Source organism: Salmo trutta, chromosome 19, assembly GCF_901001165.1.
Source record: "Salmo trutta chromosome 19, fSalTru1.1, whole genome shotgun sequence".
In the NCBI taxonomy this organism is placed as follows: domain Eukaryota; kingdom Metazoa; phylum Chordata; class Actinopteri; order Salmoniformes; family Salmonidae; genus Salmo; species Salmo trutta.
The window spans coordinates 25,644,117-25,665,007 of record NC_042975.1 but is presented as its reverse complement, the minus strand read 5'-3'; the positions used below and the strand labels follow the sequence as shown (position 1 = coordinate 25,665,007).

At 43.7% G+C, this 20,891-nt stretch overlaps 1 protein-coding gene across 2 annotated transcripts in view; it reads left to right on the top strand.

The window, feature by feature from the left end:
• The window catches only part of LOC115154223 (uncharacterized), an 89,983-nt gene that overhangs the window by 10,234 nt on the left and 58,858 nt on the right, over positions 1–20,891 (top strand). For both annotated transcript variants that reach the window (XR_003867844.1, XM_029700224.1), the window contains exon 3: positions 9,025–9,605. Coding sequence is in view for 1 of the 2 variants with exons in the window: in XM_029700224.1 (XP_029556084.1) it covers positions 9,025–9,605 (581 nt within the window). In the remaining variant the exon portion in view is untranslated. The remainder of the gene's footprint in view (positions 1–9,024; positions 9,606–20,891) is intronic.

Genomic DNA, 20,891 nt, shown 5'->3' with positions numbered 1-20,891 from the left:
GTAATTAGACTCAAGTGGTCCTTTTTATAGTAGGGCTGAAATGAATGCCGGTTCTGTAGCCATCTGTGTAATCTTTCTACCAGACATCCTGAAGCCAAATAAGGGTTTACACGTTTCTGGGAAAATAAATAGCGGTGTACTGGGCTCGTGAGGCACACATTTCATATAGATTCAGTTTCGATTGTTTGTTCTTCTAAATTAAATGCACTATTTATTATGTGGGTTGAATGCTGTAACAACACAGAATACAACAATTTAATAAAAGTCCAATGATGGTAGTGACTGCCCATTAATGCTTATCACTTACAGTATTAACCATTATTTATTCACATTACTTTACTTTAAAATATTTCAGTTGTTGTGTATATTACATTTGTTTTATTTTCTGACTTTATTATTTCATTCCAAGCCATTATCTCATCTGTATAGCGCTGCTGCCTATGTTCTCTGACAAAATCACTTATCAATCACTTAGATGATGTATTTTCAGTTGGAGATACAGTACCTCCAGTGCTTGGCTTGGGCAGGAGCTCGCTGGAGCTAAGTACCAGCACCTCAAATGCTCTTCTGCTTGAGACCTAGAATATTATCTCAAAAGTAATGTGGAGCTCCTGCACCTAAATATAAACAGTCCCAGCATCCAAAATTAGTTTCAATCCAAGTCAAGCACTGGATATCTCTCAAATCAACTGCTCTCTATCCCTCTCGATCACACGTTTTTTGGTCTCTTCTCTCCGTGTTTATCGGGGATTTCTGTTGGAGAAGCAGTTTCTGCCTATCTTCGTACTGTCTTTGTTTGAATGGTCTGCTGGGAGACATTTCGATAACTGTATACCCACACTGTACACCCCGTAGAAAGGGTGCTGTGTTTTCCATCCAAATAGGACACATTTTGTAGAGTTGTTGCGTGTGCTAGTTTTCAAGTTATCAAGTGTGGCCAACAGTGCTTGTCTAGCAACACATTCACTCAACCCTATTGTAAGGTCAAAATGTTCAAATGTAAAAAAATATGAAAAACCAAACTATATTCATAGCCTTGAGAATTCTCTCTACCCCTTAATCTCTTCTGCCTCCTCTTGTCCCCATTTCCTCTCTTCAACCCCTCCTCGTCTCTCACATGGTTCCTTATTAGCTGCTAGCCTCTCTGTGTGGTCTGAAAATACCCCTTTATTAATGTGCTAAGAACCATGTTGTCTCTGCTTAGAACCCTGTTGTTGATGTTGTGTTAAGTAAAGTACTGTATCTATCCCTGGCAGTCAGACATATTTTGTGGATCACACATGCTTAGCCTACAGAGGGTGGAAAATGCTGACAATTGCTGGAAAGACAGAACAAGCAGCATTGTGACTCGTGATGCACCGATATGACATTTTTGGCCGGTACCTATATCCAATATTTTCCTTGTAAAAAAAAAACGATACCGATCACCGATATTTAGAATTTTAGTGCATTTTAAGCATTCTAGTACAGTTAAATAGTTAACACACTGTCACGACTTCGGCTGAAGTTGATGCCTCTTCTTGTTCGGGTGGTGTTTGGCGGTCGACGTCACCGGTCTTCTAGCCATCGCCGATCCATTTGTCATTTTCGGATTAGCCACAATAGTGGACTTTGCTGTTAGCCTTAAAAATAAAAGTATGGCATAATTTTACTATTTGTGTTCATTTGCATCACTGTCAATGACATACTTTTATTTTGAAGGCAAACCGCAAATTCCACTATTGTGCCTAATCCTTATTGTGGCTAGCTTCACAACACAACTCGTTCCGGTCGAGCGTCACTAGCCAGATGAAGCTAGCTGGCTGCTTATAACGTTAGCTTTGGGCAATAGGGTTAAGTAGCTGGCTAGCTATTTATTTTCATGAACTGCAGTTCAATTTCAATAGGCGAACAACAAGTGGCAACCTAGCTAATACTTACTCACAAGGATTCCTAAATCATTGCTAAGAATAATGAAAATGACTGCCGTTTCTACTGGTCATTGTTTTCAGGCTGGTTGTATTGGTGCTAGCTAGGTACCAAGCTAAAGCTAGCTACCCCAGAAGTTGCTGTCGAACAAATTATGCTTTATTACCAACGCAGTATTGTAAACACATTGTTTGTGGCCGGTGTTTGCTTGTTTGCAGACTTTTTTGTACAGCTCTGACAGTGCTACTGTGTCCTTTTTGACACACAAAGACCCAAATTTATTTTATTTATTTATTTTATTTATTTATTTCACCTTTATTTAACCAGGTAGGCAAGTTGAGAACAAGTTCTCATTTACAATTGCGACCTGGCCAAGATAAAGCAAAGCAGTTCGACAACATACAACAACACAGAGTTACACATGGAGTAAAACAACATACAATCAATGATGCAGTAGAAAAAAATAAGACTATATACAATGTGAGCAAATGATGTGAGATAAGGGAGGTAAAGGCAAAAAATGCCATGGTGGCAAAGTAAATAAAGTATAGCAAGAAAAACACTGGAATGGTAGATTTGTAGTTTGAAGAAAGTTCAAAGTTCAAATATAAATAATATGGTGCAAAGGAGCAAAATAAATAAATACTGTAGGGGAAGAGGTAGTAGTTTGGGCTAAATTATAGATGGGCTATGTACAGGTGCAGTGATCTGTGAGCTGCTCTGACAGCTGGTGCTTAAAGCTAGTGAGGGAGATGTGTTTCCAGTTTCAGAGATTTTTGTAGTTCGTTCCAGTCATTGGCAGCAGAGAACTGGAAGGAGAGACGACCAAAGGAGGAGTTGGCTTTAGGGGTGACCAGAGAGATATACCTGCTGGAGCGCGTGCTACAGGTGGGTGCTGCTATGGTGACCAGTGAGCAGAGATAAGGGGGGACTTTACCTAGCAGGGTCTTGTAGATGACCTGGAGCCAATGTGTTTGGCGACGATTATGAAGTGAAGGCCAGCCAACGAGAGCATACAGGTCGCAGTGGTGGGTTGTATATGGGGCTTTGGTGACAAAACGGATGGCACAGTGATAGACTGCATCCAGCTTGTTGAGTAGGGTATTGGAGGCTATTTTGTAAATGACATCGCCGAAGTCGAGGATTGGTAGGATGGTCAGTTTTACGAGGGTACGTTTGGCAGCATGAGTGAAGGATGCTTTTTTGCGAAATAGGAAGCCAATTCTAGATTTCACTTTGGATTGGAGATGATTGATGTGAGTCTGGAAGGAGAGTTTACAGTCTAACAAGACACCTAGGTATTTGTAGTTGTCCACAAATTCTAAGTTAGAACCGTCCAGAGAAGTTATGCTGGAAGGGCGGGCAGGTGCAGGCAGCGATCGGTTGAAGAGCATGCATTTAGTTTTACTTGTGTTTAGGAGCAGTTGGAGACCACGGAAGGAGAGTTGAATGGCATTGAAGCTCGTCTGGAGGGTTGTTAACACAGTGTCCAAAGAAGGGCTAGAAGTATACAGAATGGTGTCGTCTGCGTAGAGGTGAATCAGAGATTCACCAGCAGCAAGAGCGACATCATTTATGTATACAGAGAAAAGAGTTGGCCCAAGAATTGAACCCTGTGGTACCCCCATAGAGACTGCCAGAGGTCCAGACAGTAGGCCCTCCGATTTGACACACTGAACTCTGTCAGAGAAGTAGTTGGTGAACCAGGCGACGCAATCGTTTGAGAAACCAAGGCTACTAAGTCTGCCGATGAGGATGTGGTGATTAACAGAGTCAAAAGCTTTGGCCAGGTCAATGAATACGGCAGCACAGTATTGTTTCTTATGGCGTTCCATAGAATGTATGTGTTGAAGCTATAGATAGTATGTATATATATATATATATATATGTATAGAATGTATGAAGTTGAAGCTAATAGCAGTGACGCTACTACTGTGTAACTCCGGTAGGGCAACATCTGAAAAATAGCGCACTTGGTAGTGTAACCGGTGCTCGATCAGTCGGTGAAAGCCAACATCACCCACGACAGAGAATGGTTGATTGTCAAGGGCAATAAATTCCATTAATTTGGTTTTAATGGATTTCGCCTTTGAGTTGTCTCGCTGAAATTTTCATACTCTCTCAAATGACTGCTCGATCCACACAGCAGACATTGTGTGAGCTAGGTTAGGAATGCTGTGTTGCACGTGTAGCGCAAAATTTTACTTGTCGTTATTATGTCACGTACCTACTTATATAGATATGCACGGTAGCTTTGACATCGGTTTTTAACATCGTTGTTAACCTCTTATGGCTAGGGGGCAGTATTTTCACGGCTGGATAAAAAACGTACCCGATTTAATCTGATTATTAGTCCTGCCCAGAAACTAGAATATGCATATAATTATTAGCTTTGGAGAGAAAACACTCCACAGTTTCTGAAACTGTTTGAATGGTGTCTGTGAGTATAACAGAACTCCTATGGCAGGCAAAAACCTGAGATGCTTCTGTTCAGGAAGTACCCTGTCAGACCTTTTATTTTCTTTGTTTGACATCTCTTCCAAAAACTAAGGATCTCTGCTGTTACGTGACACTTCCCACGTCTCCAATGGAGTCTCAGAGCCCGGGAAAAACAGGAATGACGTAATTCAAAGCCCTGGCTGAAACAAAGGAGAGCAAAAGCTAAGTGGTCACTCAGTGGACTAAGCCTTACCCTCGCGACCCGCCCCGCCCCCGGCTTTCGGTTTTTCCCTCAGTATACAGACAGGCAGATTCCCGGTCGGAATATTATCGCTTTTCTATGAGATAAATTGCATAAAAATTGGTTTTAAACAGCGGTTGACATGCTTCGAAGTACGGTAATGGAATATTTAGAATTTTTTTGTCACATTCTGCGTCATGCTCATGGCCGAGATTTAGCGTTGGGATAGTGTCTAGAATGCACGAACAAAACGTCTTGATGGAACATAACGATGGATTATTTGGGACCAAACCTACATTTGTTATTGAAGTAGAAGTCCTGGGACTGCATTCTGACGAAGAACAAGCAAGGTAAGAACATTTTTCTTATAGGAAATGTGATTTTGGTGAAGGCTAAACTGGTTGGGTGTCTAAATAGCTAGCCCGTGATGGCTGGGCTATGTACTTAGATTATTGCAAAATGTGCTTCATCCGAAAAGCTATTTTAAAATCGGACATATCGAGTGCATAGAGGAGTTCTGTATCTATAATTCTTAAAATAATTGTTATGCTTTTTGTGAACGTTTATCGTGAGTAATTTAGTAAAATCACCGGAAGTGTTCGGTGGGAATGCTAGTTCTGAACGTCACATGCTAATGTAAAAAGCTGGTTTTTGATATAAATATGAACTTGATTGAACAGACATGCATGTATTGTATAACATAATGTCCTAGGTGTGTCATCTGATGAAGATCATAAAAGGTTAGTGCTGCATTTAGCTATGGTTTGGGTTTATGTGACATGATATGCTAGCTTGAAAAATGGGTGTCTGATTATTTCTGGCTGGGTACTCTGCTGACATAATCTAATGTTTTGCTTTCGCTGTAAAGCCTTTTTGAAATCGGACAGTGTGGTGAGATAAAGGAGAGTCTTGTCTTTAAATAGCTGTAAAATAGTCATATGTTTGAAAAATGGAAGTTTTTGGATTTTAGAGGAGTTTGTATTTCGCGCCCCGCCCATCATTGGATATTGGAGCAGACGTTTAGATGTAAGAGGTTAAACAAGACATCGGGCCGATGTCGATGTTGGTATTTTTAGCTAATATCGACCGATTCCGATATGTTCACCGATATATCGTGCATCCCTAATTGTGACTAGAACCTAACCAATAATAAATACCTCCCTTTAAAGGGTAAGGACGTCATAAAACAGTCATACACATTCATAAGCAGTGGGTAAGCATTTTACAAATGTTTACGCTTCTGTCAAGACCAGCAAGTTGACATTTCCGTTGTCACTTACGGTAGGTGTACTGCAATGACCCGCTTGGGGTTGCTGACCTAAGCATTTATGAAATGCCTGTTTTTCTTAGGTATGTGTTATGTATGGATTATAAAGGTGTTAATGATGTTATGTACGTACCCTTCAAATAAAGTGTTACCATCCCCTCTGTCACACAGCAAAGCAACATTAGCATCTTTCCTAATTTTTTATTTGTTCTGTGCTAGGTCTTAGCTATAGCATGCTGAGTTTTCCTGGCTTGTCACCCTCTTCCTCTGTAAAGGTTGTCTTGGAAATATTAAGTAGGTCAGCGGCAGCAACAGAAAATAGGAGGTTGCTTTTCTCCCTCGGTTTGTTGGCTTTGTCAGCTGGCCAAACAAGCAGAGAATGAGCTCATAAAAACACACTCCCCTAGCTCACGGCCCGGCCGCCCTTTCAGCCCTCATCAACATCCTGCGGAGCGTCTCGCCACAGGAATAGTGGGAGGAATAGAGGGAGTTATAGAGGGGGGAGGGAGGCATCTGTCTGAGTGTGATGTTGTCTGTGTGCAGGATATAGCTAGGGGCCGCATCAACAGACTGGGTCTACGAGATGGAGAGTCATCTAAGTAGGTATACCACATGATGACTGTTCATCTGGTCACCTAGAATGTATCAAATCATCATTTTATTGAAATTGTCTCAAAACACTCCACAAAAAAACTAATAAATAAAAAAGAAAATAACAAACAAATAAATAAAAAACAGAAGCTGAGAAACAGAAGACAGACAGTACATGGGGGAGGGGGGGCAAGACAGAGAATACATGGGGTTAAGATGTGTAGAACAGTAAAACATTATGGGACTCCAGTAGGGCAGGAGAGACTGTGAGTCCAGTAGGTCAGGAGAGACTGTGAGTCCAGTAGGTCAGGAGAGACTGTGAGTCCAGTAGGTCAGGAGAGACTGTGAGTCCAGTAGGTCAGGAGAGACTGTGAGTCCAGTAGGCCATGAGAGACGGTGAGTCCAGTAGGTCAGGAGAGACTGTGAGTCCAGTAGGTCAGGAGAGACTGTGAGTCCAGTAGGGCAGGAGAGACTGTGAGTCCAGTAGGCCAGGAGAGACGGTGAGTCCAGTAGGGCAGGAGAGACTGTGAGTCCAGTAGGGCAGGAGAGACTGTGAGTCCAGTAGGGCAGGAGAGACTGTGAGTCCAGTAGGGCAGGAGAGACGGTGAGTCCAGTAGGGCAGGAGAGACGGTGAGTCCAGTAGGCCAGGAGAGACGGTGAGTCCAGTAGGGCAGGAGAGACGGTGAGTCCAGTAGGCCAGGAGAGACGGTGAGTCCAGTAGGCCAGGAGAGACGGTGAGTCCAGTAGGCCAGGAGAGACGGTGAGTCCAGTAGGCCAGGAGTGACGGTGAGTCCAGTAGGCCAGGAGTGACGGTGAGTCCAGTAGGCCAGGAGTGACGGTGAGTCCAGTGATGCCCGTGAGGAATGGTGGAGGGATCGCAGGGCAGTGTAAGTTTACATCTGGATTATAAAGACTCTCGATCAGTCCAGAGAGATTGTCTGGCCTCAGTGCCCTTTAATGACAATGCCCTGGAGTCATGCCTGCCCAATAAGTTTTATTTCTATAAAGTTAACATGGCTGGCAATGTTTTTGACCTATAGAAGACCAGGTCGTCGTCAAAGCCTATTTGAAGTATTCTTTTTGGGAGTATTAAAAATATATGTTTTGCGCTGAATAACCATTTGATATTTATTTGATGTAAGTCTGTGAGACATGGTGGAGTGCTAAATCCAATCCCAGCCATGTGAGACATCCCCTGTCTGTCTGTGTGTTCTCATCCTTTGTGATGAGCTGAAGGATAATTGAATGAGATGTTCACTTAAGGCCTCTCTGTGAAGGGTGAAGCACACACTGTGATACCAGAGCTAGTTCACTGGTTGAAGCTGTCCCAGAAGAGGCATTGTGCCCATATGCTGAAGGACAATGAGCTTTATGTCCATTTAATGGTTATAATATTATATGTTAATATGAATTCATTTGAATGCCTTTCCTTCATAATGTTCTCAGAGGACTGGAGGAACAAAGCAACATGGTTAAAACCTTTCCAATCCTTTCACCTACCTTGAAAGAAAAGCAAACGAAGAGAGGCGTATTGAGAATCAGCCCCCTACCTTCCGCTCCTCACTCTGTGGTCCATTGTGTCTGGACCTTGACAGCCGCTGTCTGATTGATTTGGTGACCCTAATTCTGCCCCCTTCCCTCCAGCCCCCACATCCTAAGATTTGTCATGCTAAAAGCTAGTCTGGTAGCACATTGCTTTGTGTCTCCTTGTGGATACTGTAGTCTCAAGGCAGGAAGTGATTTACAGTAGCTGAGGAAGTAAACACACTCATGTTGTGGTTTTATGTTTTAATTGTTGACTACTAATGGACAGAGAGTGAAGGATATCTATATACATGTGGGTGAGGTGAGTGTTTCCCATGAGTTTCCTCCAACATGTTACAAACAACATTTGACCAAAACAGGCAACATTTGAATAGGGTAATAATGTTGGGGGACTTTTCGAATGAAGATTAACCTAGTGGGAAAAACGGATAGAAATGTCATCATAATGACATAATTTTGTCATGACGTCAATTCCACTAGTTTTACCTGCTGGGAATGGTTCAATTAGACAGCCTTGATTTGTATTCTGTGCAGGAATGGTTTAGGTTGACAATGGCTATGACATAAATGCAGCAGAAGAATGCATGCGGTGCTCTTTTCCCTCTGTATTACTCATGCGGGGACGTACGGATGTGCAGCATGCTGTAAACACCGGCTCCATCTCTTTTACTACCCTGGCTGATTGCTGCGGTGCGGAGAGAGTTAACTGCATTGTGGGCAGGGCTATGGGGGAGGGGAGTGCTGTGTGTTTCATTGAAACATTTGCATTAGAGAGCAGTTGCTGCCACTTAGCTGCTGTTGCTGTAGAGGGCACAGCCGATGGAAAGAGAAGAGGGAGAAAGAGAGTTTACCGGCTTTTCATGGGAATCTCACTCTGCTCTCGTCCCCTGTTCTACCCTTTTGCCAGGGTGCTGCTGTGTACTGCTTTGTCAGTGGCAAGCCTGCGGCTGAGAAAGTTCATCTGATTTGCTCTCACACACACCCCTCTCTTTCTCTCTCCCTCTTTTTTTGTGTCATTGTCTTGGGGTTCCAGGCATTCCAAGGCACGGAAGAAGAGGGTGATGTAAGGGAAGGAGTGCTGGGAGAGGCACTGGAGGACAGAGAGAGCCAGGGGAAGGAGAAAGGAGGAGAGGGCAGTAGCAGCATATCGGACGATGCGGGGGGGTCCTCCAAGGACCAGCCCCTCGTCCCACCTCCCTTAGTGGACTCTGTGCCTTTCTCCCCGGCGAGCCCCCCGGGGCCCGACTCTCCCAAGCGTCCTCCCCCTTTAGATGCTTTCTTCAGGAGACTGGGGAGTCTTTTCCACTTCAAGGCTGAACCCGCCACAGCAGTCCAGCAGCACGAGGAACAGCAGCAGGCAGAGGAGGGAGGAGAAGGACAAGAGGAGGAGGAAACAGCATTAGCAGTGGGGTCTATTGAGCCAGATCTTTCAGGAATGACATGTGATGCAGAGGGGGACCAGGACCACTGTGACTCTGCCGGGAGTCTGACGGGAGAAAAGGACACTCGGCACACAGAGGCAGAGGACAGGGGAGAGGGAGAGTCTGACCTACACAGTGTATCGACATCCACAAGGAGTCCAACACACACAGACCTAGAGACTCTGGAGAAACCGTGAGTACTGTACTTCCTTCACGTGTCTGTGTGTGTGTGTGCGCGCGCTTGTATGCGCGCATGTGTTTGTGTGTGTGTGTGTGCATGCGTGAATGGTTATAATGGTTGAAGGACAGTAATAACTTACAACTCCCTTAGATGTTTATCTATGTAACTCTCAATGTATGTGAACAACAAACTAGACATATTTTTGTTAATCCCAAACCTCAATTTCTCACCCTTTCTTGGATTGTTTCCAGAACGGCACTTTGAGTTTCCTACTTTGAGTTTCTTGTAGTAATACGAGTATCTTCAACGGCTTAAAGCAGAATTGGGACAATAACAACATCCAGGAAGTGTAAAGACCCTGGACAGAACTTCCATTGTAGCCTGACCTTAACGGGGGACAAACTTCAAAGGCAGCCTTAGCGGACTTACTGGTAATTAGCAGTAGTGGTGCCAGGCCTGGAATGTATACTAGAGGTCGGAGGTGCTCCTGTGCATGGGTGTTGGCACTCCTTGGCACCAACGACGGTCACCAATGTGAGCAGGAGCGTGCGGACAGGCTCTGTCCCGATATGGAACCTTACACCATCCCATGTTGGGATGAATGAACCCTTGAGGCGTCGCAGAATGTTTGGGATACAACAGGTCTGTGTTGCGGCACCCGTACTGTTTGACAGTGCTGCCTTTCATGTGGCTGCCAAACCAGAAGTAGGATGAAGTGCCACTAGACACTGATCTATAATCAGTTTTGCATTTCTTCTCTAATGGTTAAAGTTAGTATTTAGGGGGATGGTAAACTGATCTTAGATCTGTGCCTATGAAGAAGTTGGGCAATTTAGGTTCATGGTTGTTGCTCCACCCGAAGGAGAGGAGCTGGGCTCTTGGATCATATCAGGATAATGCGAACATCTTTATGTAAACCCACAGCCAGTTAAAAGAGGAAGGAGCCTTTTACTTAGCCCTAATCCTCCTCAGTTACCTGAGGTTGACCCAATGGAGAAAACTACTGATTTGTGTAGCTCACCAGTGATCCAAATGGGTTTGTCTTAACACTGGACTCAATGCATCCAGAGGGATAGGTTACCAAGGTCATCATTCATCAGTTGGAAGTGCTCCTCGGTACAGTAGCTGATGGGAGTGGTAAAGATAAGTGAGGCTAATGCATATACAGCAGGAAAGTAGTGCTTTATAGATAAGTGCTATTTAGCAGCAGACGAGCTGTCACAAATCAAGTCAGTACTCAGAAGGGACAACCTATTCTTCTTAAGTCTTCCTGGAGACTCCTCTCAAACCTAAACACTATTGGTCAGTGATTGAAATATGCTGTTCATTATGGTGTGTGTGTGTGTGTGTGTGTGTGTGTGTGTGTGTGTGTGTGTGTGTGTGTGTGTGTGTGTGTGTGTGTGTGTGTGTGTGTTTTGCCCACAATGGTAGCTGGGTCTTAAATGAACAGCTGTGACAACTTTCTCTTTCTCTCCCTCTCTTTCACTCTCTCTTCCTCTCTTTCTCTCCCTCTCTTCCTCTCTTTCTCTCTCCCTAGTCCCTGTCTAGCCCCTGGGCTATATTTTAACACCCTGTCCATGCCAATGTCAGCCAGGAGGGATGTCTTCAAATACACCAGGCCACAACAAGATTTGGGGAGTGTTGAAGTAGAGGCCGATTATTTCCTGAGGTTCAGTCTCTCTGAGGATAGACTATGTTGGACTTGACATTTTCCTCTAAAATGCTGTTTTTAGGGCCTGTTCGGGTTTTAGCTTGTGGGTATTTAGGTTGGCACAAAGGTAGACAGAGTTGTCCCTGGACCAGCCATGGCCCTGCAATACATTTCTGCCCTCTGCCTATCAGATCAGATTACGCTGATGTGTTGTGTGTGTCAGCACTGAGAGGTGACCAACCATGACTATGCACCACATAAACACACGTTATGTTCTTCTACACACATACGTTGTTATTTTATCCCTGTGAGGACCTAAAATCTATTTCCATTCAAAATCCTATTTTCCTTAACCCTAAACCTAACCACTAACCCCTTACCTAAACACTAATTGTAACCCTAACCCTAAACCTAACCCCTAAGCTTAAAATAGCCTTTGTCTTCATGGTGACGTGGGAAATGTCCCCACAAGAAGGAACTGGCCCCTAAGCGCATTATTAAGCACTATTACATGTTGGCACACTGTCCCTATGCGATACTATTTTTATTTATTTATTTCATTTATTTCATTTATTTCACCTTTATTTAACCAGGTAGGCCAGTTGAGAACAAGTTCTCATTTACAACTGCGACATGGCCAAGATAAAGCAAAGCAGTGCTCCAGCAGGTATATCTCTCTGGTCACCTCTAAAGCCAACTCCTCCTTTGGTCGTCTCGCCTTCCAGTTCTCTGCTGCCAATGACTGGAACGAACTACAAAAATCTCTGAAACTGGAAACACTTATCTTCCTCACTAGCTTTAAGCACCAGCTATCAGAGCAGCTCCCAGATCACTGCACCTGTACATAGCCCATCTATAATTTAGCCCAAACTACTACCTCTTCCCCTACTATATTTATTTAATTTATTATTTTGCTCCTTTGCACCATATTATTTATATTTTAACTTTGAACTTTCTTCAAATTATAATTCTACCATTCCAGTGTTTTACTTGCTATACTTTATTTACTTTGCCACCATGGCCTTTTTGCTTTTACCTCCCTTTACCTCCCTTATCCCTTATCTCACATCATTTGCTCACATTGTATATAGTCTTATTTTTGTCTACTGTATCATTGATTGTATGTTGTTTTACTCCATGTGTAACTCTGTGTTTTTGTATGTTGTCGAACTGCTTTGCTTTATCTGGCCAGGTCGCAATTGTAAATGAGAACTTGTTCTCAACTTGCCTACCTGGTTAAATAAAGGTGAAATAAATAAATAGGCAAGGTGCAGTAGACGGTATAGAGAACAGTATATACATATGAGATGAGTAATGTAGGGTATGTAAACATTATATAAAGTGGCATTGTTTAAAGTGACTAGTGATACATTTATTACATCCAATTTGTAATTATTAAAGTGGCTAGAGATTAGAGTCAGTATGTTGGCAGCAGCCACTCAATGTTAGTGATGGCTATTTAACAGTCTGATGGCCTTGAGATAGAAGCTGTTTTTCAGTCCCTTGGTCCCTGCTTTGATGCACCTGTACTGACTCTATCTGAGAAGTAGTTGGTGAACCAACTATACCATCAAACACTGCACTATTCCACTTTCCACACAGTCTGTGTGGAAAGTGACAGTTTATCACATACTGAACTAAGCAAATCCAGGCATTAGGTGCCCATTGAAATGCATAAGCCTGTTGATTTCAATATGGATGGACAGCAAGGCAGATGGATGGTCTGAGATAGTGTGTCCTCAGCAGATGCTGTGTAATGAAAGACAGTGATACACAGAGGCCCTGCAGTCCACAGGCAGTTCTGTTCTGTTCTGCCCCCGTTATGGAACAAGAGAGGAAAGCAATAGTCAGACTCTGAGAGGGAGGAATAGGCCAAAAGACACCATGACCTCAGCAGAAGGGAGGGAGAGTGTGAAGTGGAGAAAAGAACAGAAGCAGTGTGCACGGGGAGCTGGGGGAGAATGAGGGAAAATCACAGAGGAATGTGAGAGTCATGATGAGAAAACAGACATTTGAAATGCAAACTAATAAACAAGCTGTGGAGTGAGGATATTTTGCTGCCTGGCTGAGACCCATTTTATTTGGGTACTACTCACTATCAACAAACTATCAGTTTCATTTGCAACTCTGTTGATGTGCAGTAAATACATTCACTACTAACTATCTTACCCAGCAGTTGTAGTTTCTGCATGTGCAGCTGATAAACTAAGGCTTTGAGATTACCAGTTTACCAATGGTTAGGAGTGAACTAAAACCACCCACATGACTCAACAAGGCCTTGACAGAAGGACATCTGTAGCAGAACATCAGCCAAGTGAATTCTGTCTGGAGTTATGTGAGCGTGAGTAATGGAGATAGGCATGTGTGAATAGAAGCAAAATATAAAAATAATACCATTCATTTCGGAGATGACCTTCTTTCTCAAGGTCAGCTGTCAGACAGCTGACGTTCAGATTTTTTGTTCCAAGATGGCATAGCAGTCAGACGTCTTCGTCCTCGTCTTGTCGTGTCCCGTGTATATATCTTTTTATATATTTTTTCTTCGCCTATATTTAAAAAAATATTTTGTATATTTTTATGAACCTCAACTTCAACATACTCTCCTGCAATCCGCCTCACCCATTGTGGTATGGATCTGCTATTTTCTTTACTTTTGAACCGGAACCCCCAACAGAAGCTAGCCAGCTAACTAGCTACTAGCTAGTAGTCAGCCAGCCACTGCTAGCGGTCATCAGCTAACCTTTAGCCTGGACAACTCTTGCAAGTCTGCACAGCGCGATTCAAACCAGAGCAAATCTGACCTATTTTTCTCCATATCTCCGGATTCCTACCGCAAGCTCTGAACCTTCTCACCTGGATCATCGCAGCTAGCTAGCTGCTGTCCGAGTTGCCACTCCTGGCTAACGTCTCTGTCCCAAAGCAAAATTCAATTAGCCTGGAGCTAGCCTTTGCTAGGCCCATCTCCCAGCTAGCCGAAGAGGTCCATCAGTCACTCCTTGGGCTACAATACCTATTTTGCCAATTGGCCTGGACCCCTTTTACTGCCGACACGGAGCCCCGTTGATCCATCATGACTGGACTACCGACGTAATTTTTTACATTTACATTTTAGTCATTTAGCAGACGCTCTTATCCAGAGTGACTTACAGTAGCGAATACATACATTTCATGCATTTTTTTAATTTTATTTTTGTACTGCCCAAGGGGGTTTTTCAACTGGCTCCTTCGTCAAGACGTCCCCTGAATGCCCATCTGCTAGCCTGCTACCTGCGGCCCGCTAGCTGTCTCGGACTGTTAGCTGAAGAGGCCCATCGGACAAATTCTTTGGCCGCTATACTGATTTTGCCAATTGGCCTGGACCCTTTTACCACACGGTCCTTCATGACTGGTCTGCCGACGTAACAACACAAGGGGGCTGCAACAGACTTCTTCCGTTGCGACGTCCCTCTAAGGCCCTTCCGCTAGCTGTCTGAATTGCCGTGTCTCCAGCCCGCCGAGCTACTCACTGGACCCCTATGATCACTCAACTACGCATGCCTCACCCTAATGTCAATATGCCTTGTCCATTGCTGTTTTGGTTAGTGATTATTGCCTTATTTCAATGTAGAGCCTCTAGCCCTGCTCAATACACCTTAGCTAACCCTTTAGTTCTACCTCCCACACATGCGGTGACCTCACCTGTTTTAAATTATGTTTCTAGAGACAATATCTCTCTCATCGTCACTCAATGCATAGGTTTACCTCCACTGTATACACATCCTACCATACCTTTGTCTGTACATTATGCCTTGAATCTGTTCTACCGTGCCCAGAAACCTGCTCCTTTTACGCTCTGTTCCGAACGTACTAGATGACCAGTTCTTATAGCCTTTAGCTGTACCCTTATCCTACTCTGTTCATGTAGAGGTTAATCCAGGCCCTGCAGTGCCTAGCTCCACTCCCATTCCCCAGACACTCTCATTTGTTGACTTCTGTAACCATAATAGCCTTGGTTTCATGCATGTTAACATTAGAAGCCTCCTTTATTTAACTAGGCAAGTCAGTTAAGAACAAATTCTTATTTTCAATGACGGCCTAGGAACAGTGGGTTAACTGCCTTGTTCAGGGGCAGAACAACAGATTTTTACCTTGTCAGCTCGGGGATTTGATCTTGCAACCTTTCAGTTCCTAGTCCAACGCTCTAACCACTAGGCTACCCGCCGTCCCAACTCTGCCAACCCGGATGTCCTAGCCGTGTCTGAATCCTGGCTTAGGAAGACCACCAAAAACCCAGAAATTTCGATCTCTAACTATAACATTTTCCGACAAGATAGAACTGCCAAGGGGGGCGGAGTTGCAATCTACTGCAGAGATAGCCTGCAGAGTTCTGTCTTACTATCCAGGTCTGTGCCCAAACAATTTGAGCTTCTACTTTTAAAAATCCACCTTTCCAGAAACAAGTCTCTCACCGTTGCCGCTTGCTATAGACCACCTTTTGCCCCCAGCTGTGCCCTGGACCATGTGAAATGATTGCCCCCCATCTATCTTCAGAGCTTTTGCTGTTAGGTGACCTAAACTGGGACATGCTTAACACCCCGGCCATCCTACAATCTAAGCTTGATGCCCTCAATCTCACACAAATGATCAGTGAACCTACCAGGTACAACTCCAAATCCATAAACACGGGCACCCTCATAGATATCATCCTAACCAACCTGCCCTCCAAATACCCCTCTGTTGTCTTCAACCAGGATCTCAGCGATCACTGCCTCATTGCCTGCGTCCGTAATGGGTCTGCGGTCAAACGACCACCCCTCATCACTGTCAAACGCTCCCAAAAACACTTCTGCGAGCAGGCCTTCCTAATTGACCTGGCCCGGGTATCCTGGAAGGATATTGACCTCATTCCGTCAGTAGAGGATGCCTGGTTATTCTTCAAAAGTGCTTTCCTCACCATCTTAAATAAGCATGCCCCATTCAGAAAATGTAGAACCAGAAAGAGAGAGCCCTTGGTTCACCCCAGACTTGACTGCCCTTGACTAGCACAAAACATCCTATGGCGTACTGCATTAGCATTGAATAGCCCCCGCGATATGCAACTTTTCAGGGAAGTTAGGAACCAATATACACAGGCAGTTTGGAAAGCAATGGCTAGCTTTTTCAAACAGAAATTTGCATCCTGTAGCACAAACTCAAAAGGTTGTGGGACACTGTAAAGTCCATGGAGAATAAGAGCACCTCCTCCCGCATGCCCACTGCACTGAGTCTAGGAAACACTGTCAGCACAGATAAATCCACAATAATTGAGAATTTCAATAAGCATTTTTCTACGGCTGGCCATGCTTTTCACCTGGCTACCCCTACCCCGGTCAACAGCCCTGCACCCCCCACAGCAACTTGCCCAAGCCTCCCCATTTCTCCTTCACCCAAATCCAGATAGCTGATGTTCTGAAAGAGTTGCAAAATCTGGACCCCTACAAATCAGCCAGGCTAGACAATCTGGACCCTTTCTTTCTAAAATTATCCGCCAAAATTATTGCAACCCCTATTACTAGCCTGTTCAACCTCTCTTTCGTATCGTCTGAGATCCCCAAAGATTGGAAAGCTGCCGCGGTCATCCCCCTCTTCAAAGGGGAGACACTCTAGACCCAAACTGCTACAGACCTATATCTGCCTTTCTAAGGTCTTCGAAAGCCAAGTTAACCTGTTGGGGCTAGGGGGCAGTATTTTCACGGCCGGATAAAAAACGTCCCCGATTTAAACTGGTTACTACTCTTGCCCAGAAATGAGAATGTGCATACAATTAGTAGATTTGGATAGAATGCACTCTAAAGTTTCTAAAACTGTTTGAATGGTGTCTGTGAGTATAACAGAACTCATATGGCAGGCCAAAACCTGAGAAGATTCCATACAGGAAGTGCCCTGTCTGACAATTTGTTGTCCTTCTGTTGCATCTCTATCGAAAATACAGCATTTGTGCTGTAACGTGGCACTTTCTAAGGCTTCCATTGGCTCTCTAAAGCCGCCAGAAAGTGGAATGGGGTGGCTGCTGTCTCTGGGCAAAGTACAGCAGCAGAGTTTGTAAGTGGTCAGCCTGGGGACAGTGAGACTGAGATGCGCGTTCACGAGACTTCTCAATTTTTTTTCTTTCAGCCTTTGAATGAATACAACGTTGCCCGGTTGGAATATTATCACTATTTTACGAGAAAAATAGCATCAAAATTGATTTTAAACAGCGTTTGACATGCTTCTATGTACGGTAATGGAATATTTTGATTTTTTTTATCACGAAATGCGCTCGCGCGTCACCCTTCTGATAGTGACCTGAACGCACAAACAAAACGGAGGTATTTGGATATAACTATGGATTATTTGGAACCAAAACAACATTTGTCGTTGAAGTAGAAGTCCTGGGAGTGCATTCTGACAAAGAACAGCAAAGGTAATCCAATTTTTCTAATAGTAATTCTGAGTTTAGTGAGCCCCAAACTTGGTGGGTGTCAAATTAGCTAGCCGTGATGGCCGAGCTATGTACTCAGAATATTGCTAAATGTTCTTTCGCCGAAAAGCTATTTTAAAATCTGACATAGCGTTTGCATAAAGGAGTTCTGTATCTATAATTCTTAAAATAATTGTTATGTATTTTGTCAACGTTTATCATGAGTAATTTTGTAAATTCACCGGACGTTTTCGGTGGGTATGCTAGTTCTGAACATCACATGCTAATGTAAAAAGCTGGTTTTTGATATAAATATGAACTTGATTGAACAAAACATGCATGTATTGTATAACATAATGTCCTAGGAGTGTCATCTGATGACGATCATCAAAGGTTAGTGCTGCATTTAGCTGTGGTTTTGGTTTATGTGACATATATGCCTGCTTTGAAAATGGCTGTGTGATTATTTTTGGCAGGGTACTCTCCTGACATAATCTAATGTTTCGCTTTCGCTGTAAAGCCTTTTTGAAATCGGACAATGTGGTTAGATTAACGAGAGTCTTGTCTTTAATAGTCATATGTTTGAGAAATTGAAGTTATAGCAATTTTGAGGTATTTGTATTTCGCGCCACGTGATTCCACTGGCTGTTGACTAGGGTGGGACGCCCATAGAAGTTAACAAACAGATCACCGAATATTTTGAATCCCACCGTACCTTCTCCACTATCCAATCTGGTTTCCTAGCTGGTCATGGGTGCACCTCAGCCACGCTCAAGGTCCTAATCAATATCATAACCGCCATCGATAAGAGACAATACTGTGCAGCTGTATTCATCGACCTGGCCAAGGCTTCCGACTCTGTCAATCACCACATTCTTATCGGCAGACTCAATAGCCTTGGTTTCTCAAATGACTGCCTCGCTAGGTTCACCAACTACTTCTCAGACACAGTTCAGTGTGTCAAATCGGAGGACCTGTTGTCCGGTCCTCTGGCAGTCTCTATGGGGGTGCCACAGGGTTCAATTCTCGGGCCGACTCTTTTCTCTGTATACATCAATGATGTCGCTCTTGCTGCTGGTGATTCTCTGATCTACCTCTATGCAGACGACACCATTCTGTATACTTCCAGCCCTTCTTTGGACACTGTGTTAACTAACCTCCAGACGAGCTTCAATGCCATACAACTCGCCTTCCGTGGCCTCCAACTGCTCTTAAATACAAGTAAAACTAAATGCATGCTCTTCAACCGATCGCTGCCCACACCTGCCTGCCCGTCCAGCATCACTACTCTGGACGGTTTTGACTTAGAATATGTGGACAACTACAAATACCTAGGTGTCTGGTTAGACTGTAAACTCTCCTTCCAGACTCACATTAAGCATCTCCATCCGCTTTCTATTTTTCATCAAAGCATCCTTCACTCATGCTGCCAAACATACCGTTGTAAAACTGACTATCCTACCGATCCTGACTTTGGCGATGTCATTTACAAAATAGCCTCCAATGTTCTACTCAGCAAATTGGATGCAGTCTATCGCAGTGCCATCCGTTTTGTCACCAAAGCCCCAGATACTACCCACCACTGCGACCTGTATGCTCTCGTCGGCTGGCCCTCGCTACATATTCGTCGCCAAACCCACTGGCACCAGGTCATCTCAATTTTTTTGCTAGTTAAAGCCCTAGCTTATCTCAGCTCACTGGTCACCATAGCAGCACCCACCCGTAGCACGCGCTCCGGCAGGTATATTTCACTGGTCACCCCCAAAGCCAATTCCTCCTTTGGCCGCCTTTCCTTCCAGTTCTCTGCTGCCAATGACTGGAACAAACTGCCAAAATCACTGAAGCTGGAGACTCATATCTCCCTCACTAACTTTAAGCACCAGCTGTCAGAGCAGCTCACAGATCACTGCACCTGTACATAGCTCATCTGTAAATAGCCCATCCAACTACCTCATCCCCATACTGTTATTTATTTGATTTATTTTGCTCCTTTGCACCCCAGTATCTCTACTTGCACATTCATCTTCTGCACATCTATCACTCCAGTGTTTAATTGCTATATTGTAATTATTTCGCCACTATGGCCTATTTATTGCCTTACCTCCCTTATCCTTCCTCATTTGCACACACTGTATATAGATTATTTATATTGTATTATTGACAGTATGTTTGTTTATTCCATGTGTAACTCTGTGTTGTTTGTGTCCCACTGCTTTGATTTATCTTGGCCAGGTCACAGTTGTAAATGAGAACTTGTTCTCAACTAGCCTACCTGGTTAAATAAAGGTGAAAAAAAAATAAAAATAAAAGACAGGACTGAGTGGAAGTTAAGGCAGTGTTCTGAGTAGAAGAATGACGGAGAGACTAACAGACCGTCCATGCATCCCCATAGGGTGTGAAGGAGGCAGGGGAGGAGGAAGGGAGGAGGGAGATACAAAAAAAGAGTGTAGGGGACAGGAGTGAGAGAGAGAGGGATGAGATAAAGCGACGGATTGTCATTGAAGGGGAAACTGCTTTTCACGGACTAGGTGAAGAAGTAGGCCAAACAACAATTATATTCATAGCACAGCAATTAACTACAGGAGAATGGAGTAGCCACTCAGACAGCTGGGGCTGACGCTGGGGAACCAAATTAAATCAAGATAAATGACATGGCTGATGTAGAGTTTTTCTCCTCCAGGGATGTAGGATGGGAAATGTAACAGCGGGATTGGAGGGGAGGGAAGCATCTGATTGCAACAAGGTAATGACTCTGATTAAATAAGGGATTTGCAAGCACTGTCTGGGTCAATAGTTATAAAACACCAGTGGATTCTCGTCATCACACATATGCAATGACAATGAACTATAAATAGAATGAGATATGAGAGGGACAGATTATCTAGGTTTTCATCCAATTGGTGACAGATTTTCATGCGAATATTAAAAAATATCTGCCTAAAAAAATATATGTGCATTTTCCCACCAAATATGGTTTCCATCAAATTGACTTGTTGCGGATAAGGCTGTGCGTGATGACGTAGTGCACATAAAAATAACTTTTGCGATTAAATTGCCATGTACCATATAATAAATAGAAGTGAAATGGGTTTCCATCACATTTTCAACTTTACTGATGACTTTGTCACAACATTTTTGCGTTATACACTCATAGGCCAGTTTATTAGGTACACCCATATATTACCTGGTCGGAACCCCCTTTGCCTCCAGAACAGCCTGAATTATTTGG